The 4,344-nt window shown below is 32.0% G+C and overlaps 1 protein-coding gene across 1 annotated transcript; it reads right to left on the bottom strand.

Annotated features, from left to right (window-relative positions):
- Positions 1-631: 631 nt before the first annotated feature.
- Positions 632-3,038, bottom strand: LOC103954794 (two-component response regulator ARR17-like). Its single transcript, XM_009366618.2, has 5 exons — positions 2,891-3,038; positions 1,637-1,713; positions 1,229-1,306; positions 887-957; positions 632-761 (listed from the first exon to the last, which is right to left on the bottom strand). Exons 1-5 carry the CDS (start codon positions 3,036-3,038, stop codon positions 632-634), a joined length of 504 nt encoding a protein of 167 aa, XP_009364893.2.
- Positions 3,039-4,344: the final 1,306 nt, after the last annotated feature.

Raw genomic sequence — 4,344 nt, 5'->3', positions numbered from 1 at the left:
TAAGTTTAATGACGGTTAACAGTTCAGAAAATTTGTTTGTTACATGAGATTTTATTTAATTGAAACTTAGTCCTCGTTAATTTGACAAACTTAAATCTTTTGATCAATGTGTAAGATGTGTGGTTGCTCATAAAATTAAAACTCTTGAAATTGGACTTTTTTTATTAATGTACTGGAAAACAAAACCGATTAACAATGATTTGGTTCGATTTCAATGACGGTGTTGGTCAAAACCAAACCAAACTAAATTGTTGAAAGCTAGTTGGTTCACTTAATTATATTTTTGGTATGGAACAAAATTAAACCAAACCGTGGCTACTGTCCACCCTTGCATATATACGTTGATTAAGTTGTGTGACATGTCAAGAATTGCCGCCCCAACCAGAAAAAGGTTGGCTTTACTTTTGTACAGTAGGGGATAATCGAAATCGAGAGCACGAGTGCAGAGATGAATACTCTTTGTTAAGAAGGTACCGAAGGAGGCAGGAAGGCAACTGCAAGCCATGCACAGAGAAGATATAGCACCTTAAAATATTGCATTGCATCTAATAACAAGTTTAAACCTAAGCCTTCTGACATTCTTTTCTTGTATAAAAGATCTCTATAGTTTTGTATGGGGAATATAATATCATCATCTTCCCAAACAATTTCTCCCTTCGTCACTAGGGTTTCGAAACTCGCTTAAATGACATTTCAGTTTCTTGACATCTGCTTGCCGGAGCGGCTTCAGCAAGAACTCCTCAGCCCCTTCCTCAAGGCACCTGTGATCTCACATGGAAAATTTTGAAGGATCAATAAACTTGATATTCCTTGAAATATTTTGTTCTATAAAAAGCAAGAAAGAACAAGAGATAAAAATTTGAGATTTCTAGTGCAAGTGGCTTACTTCTCAATTCGGCTAGGAATGTTCTCAGATGATACAACAACTACTGGTATCTCCTTCCCTTTTGGCGATTCCTGTTTGATTACAAGGACATATTGGCAGGGTTAGATTAGTTTTATTATTATTAAGAGGATGAGTAAATGGTCGAAATTATTACAATAATTTAAAAAATATGTAGTTTCAAACTCCGAAACACATGGGTGGAAACATAACACCATATCCACTAGGATATTAGACCACATGCGAAAATTAACCAGTTTACTGTTTATGCAATATCTGGTTCTAATTATATGGAAGAAATTCATTAAATTTAGATTTAATCCTAAATTTAATAATTAACATTACCTTAACTCTTTTTAGTAGCTCATACCCTGTCATTCCCGGCATACAGTAATCAGTGATTATCATGTTTACGTTTGAAACCTGCAACGTATAATATCAATTCCCAATATCTAAAAATTGAAAAACAAAATAAAATAAAAAGTAAAGGTATTTGAGGCTGATAAAAATTGGGACAAGGATTGTCTGCCCTTCCATTTCTAGCGCCCTCCCGTGCTCTCCTATTAGTGTGGTCACGATTAAGTCACGTCAATATTTTATATTACTATTTATTTTTATCTTATTATCTCTATAAAAAAAATATATAAAATACTAACATAACTTAACCGTGATCACACAAAACAAGAGGACATAGAAAATAGGAGGACAAACAATCCTTGTCCTAAAAATTGTACATGAATTTAATTGACTTACGGTGTTAGCGAAGTTCTGTTGCCCCTCTGCCAAACCCAATAGCTCCAGTGCTCCATGTCCATCCTCTGCAGTAGTCACTGCCATCAGAGGAACCCAAATATTGCCAAAATTGTTAATACTCGTATAAAATAAAATATAAATCTTCTAGAAAATAATATGGCAAAGTTCAGATCGTATCTCAAACAATCTCGTTAGTTTGATCTAAAGTATTTATCCATGCGCCCAAGAATCTAAATTAAATCCGCTAAGAGTATTTATCAAATATTAACCTTTAATTTCAAAAATGTTAATTTTTATAAAAACTTTTAAATATATTCAAAATATCACTTAAATAGATATAAATAACATTAATGCATACAAATAACTAGTTGTTGATTAAAAGATTCTTGTGCGATAATCAAGTGGTGCTTTCACTAATTTTTCTAATATGCATCCGAAGAATTTCTATTTCATAAACCTTAAAATATGCTTTTTGCACTTTCTAGGAACACAACAGATCTCTCGATTCACTACCACAGTCAATGATAACCTTCAAAATAGAATCTGGACACGGACAACACCCTTAATAATGCAAAGGTGGAAAATTAAATACAAAGCACATATAATCCAAAGGAAAATTGAGATAAATAATGTTACAAAAATTGACAGTTCATTCTTCCATAAATATTCAATCAAAGAAAGAAACTATAAAAGCAAAGAGAAAACGTAGACAAGGAAAAGTGCAAAAAATTAACTATCTACACTCATCTTCGTTTAGGGGTGAACAATTTTTCACAAACAGTCGATACCTTCACTAAGTCTCCTCCAATTTTTAAGGTTTAGTTGTGAGAACTCTTCATCTAATAGGGTTTTGGTTTTTTAATTTATTAGGTTTACAGCTTAAGGGTATTTGTGTCTATTTAAGTGATACTTTGGATATATTAGAAAGTTTTTATAAAAACTGACATTTTTGAAATTAGGGGCTAATATTTGGCTATATTTGATAAATACTCACCCTCTAACCTACTAAATTGTTCCCAAATTTGTCACCTTGATCAACCATTAACATAGACACATATTGACTTAAAGAAGATATCCTTTTTGTGAGTTTAAAATGTTGTGGTATAATTCTCTATGAATGCAAAGAGTCATATACATATATATATATATATGTATGTATGTATTTATATATATACACACACAAAAAATTATATATAAACTGTAAAATAGTTTGATGTAAAAAAGGTTATGAAAGGGCAGATGAAAGAAGTTTACCTTTGCATGCAGACTTGATGAGTAACTTCTCAATGATTTTACGGTCCAGAAAACTATCATCAACAGCCAAAACATGTGGTACATTTTCATGTTCAAAATCCAACCCCATTGATGCCGCAGCAGATGAAGAAGAAGAAGCAGCGGCCATCTCGAAGATCTCTCAAATTAATCGCAAAACCCACCCGTGAAATTAACCCCGACTCGAAAAACAAACGATGCACTACTACTATAGCAGAATAACATTGTTTGGGTGCATTTATATGGCAAAAGGAGGCATACAAAATCAGGGAAATATCAAATTGTCACAGATATCTAGTCATCTTTTTAGGTGTTTGTGATATGATATGATATCAACAACGAAGGAAGGAGGAGTTTAGGTATAATCCTTTGAGATTGACTGCTTATTCGAGTTTATGCTGATAATCCACTCCAGCTCATCCAGATTTTCCACACATAAAAGAAAAATTATTTAGTTTAAAGTTTGGGATTTTATATCCTAAATTACACGTCAATATGTATATTGAGCAGAGAAAACGAGGATTCATTACCCTTATGTTAATCGTGGTATGCAGAGGAAAAATCCACAAGGATACTGAGAGATCTAGCATCATTAATTAATTATTAATCCTAGTCTTTTCCTTGCGATGTTAGGACCAAAATTAGGGGCCAGGCAAGAGAAAAATAAAATCAAGCAAAATTTTAAATTAGAAAACAAAGACATTATTCTTTTAGACTTTAATTAGCACAATGGGATGGATTTTAGGCAAAAAAAAATTATATAAAACGAGATGTTCATAAGCCTAAAAGACGGAAATGAATCATCCGAAAAAATATATGGCTGTTCGGTCAATTTGTTTTTTGAACTTGTACTCTATTACCAATATTGTACCTCCTGAACTTCATATTTTATCTAACTTTACCTTTGAACTATTATACATGACCAAAAAAAACAATTGTAATGGTCAATTTAGGCACAATGCATTCAAATTTTTGTTAAAATTGTTACATTTTAAGGGAGTACATCTAACAAATAAAATTAATAAAGAAAAACAATAATTAGGATTCTGACTCGGACATAAAATTGAATGAAATGTGGGCAAACATAATAGTAGGGGAAAATTGATTAGTTACAAGTTTTTAGGAGCAAATCGGCAATTAAGTACAAGTTTAGGAGCAAATTAGGAAAGTAGTAAAAAAAAAAAAAAAAATAGTTAACAATTTTTCCTAGAACAATTATCAAACCCAATTGTTCGGTTTCACTTGGGGTTTTGGTCGACCAAATCGTTCTTTTAAAAGGTTCTAACTTCAATTTGGATGTATAATTGAAGCACAGCGGACCGTGCCAATTCTTACAAATTACAATAAAAAATTTGACAAGAAAATCATTGTCTGCTTGCTGTACATAAAAATTTACGTCACCTAATACTCGAACAAATACAAGGCATAGATTGATT

The sequence above is a fragment of a genome, unplaced genomic scaffold (genome assembly GCF_019419815.1).
Source record: "Pyrus x bretschneideri cultivar Hongxiangsu unplaced genomic scaffold, Pyrus_bretschneideri_v1 Contig5, whole genome shotgun sequence".
NCBI lineage: Eukaryota > Viridiplantae > Streptophyta > Magnoliopsida > Rosales > Rosaceae > Pyrus > Pyrus x bretschneideri.
The sequence above is the reverse complement of the archived record's forward strand: the minus strand, read 5'-3'. Positions and strand labels throughout refer to the sequence as shown.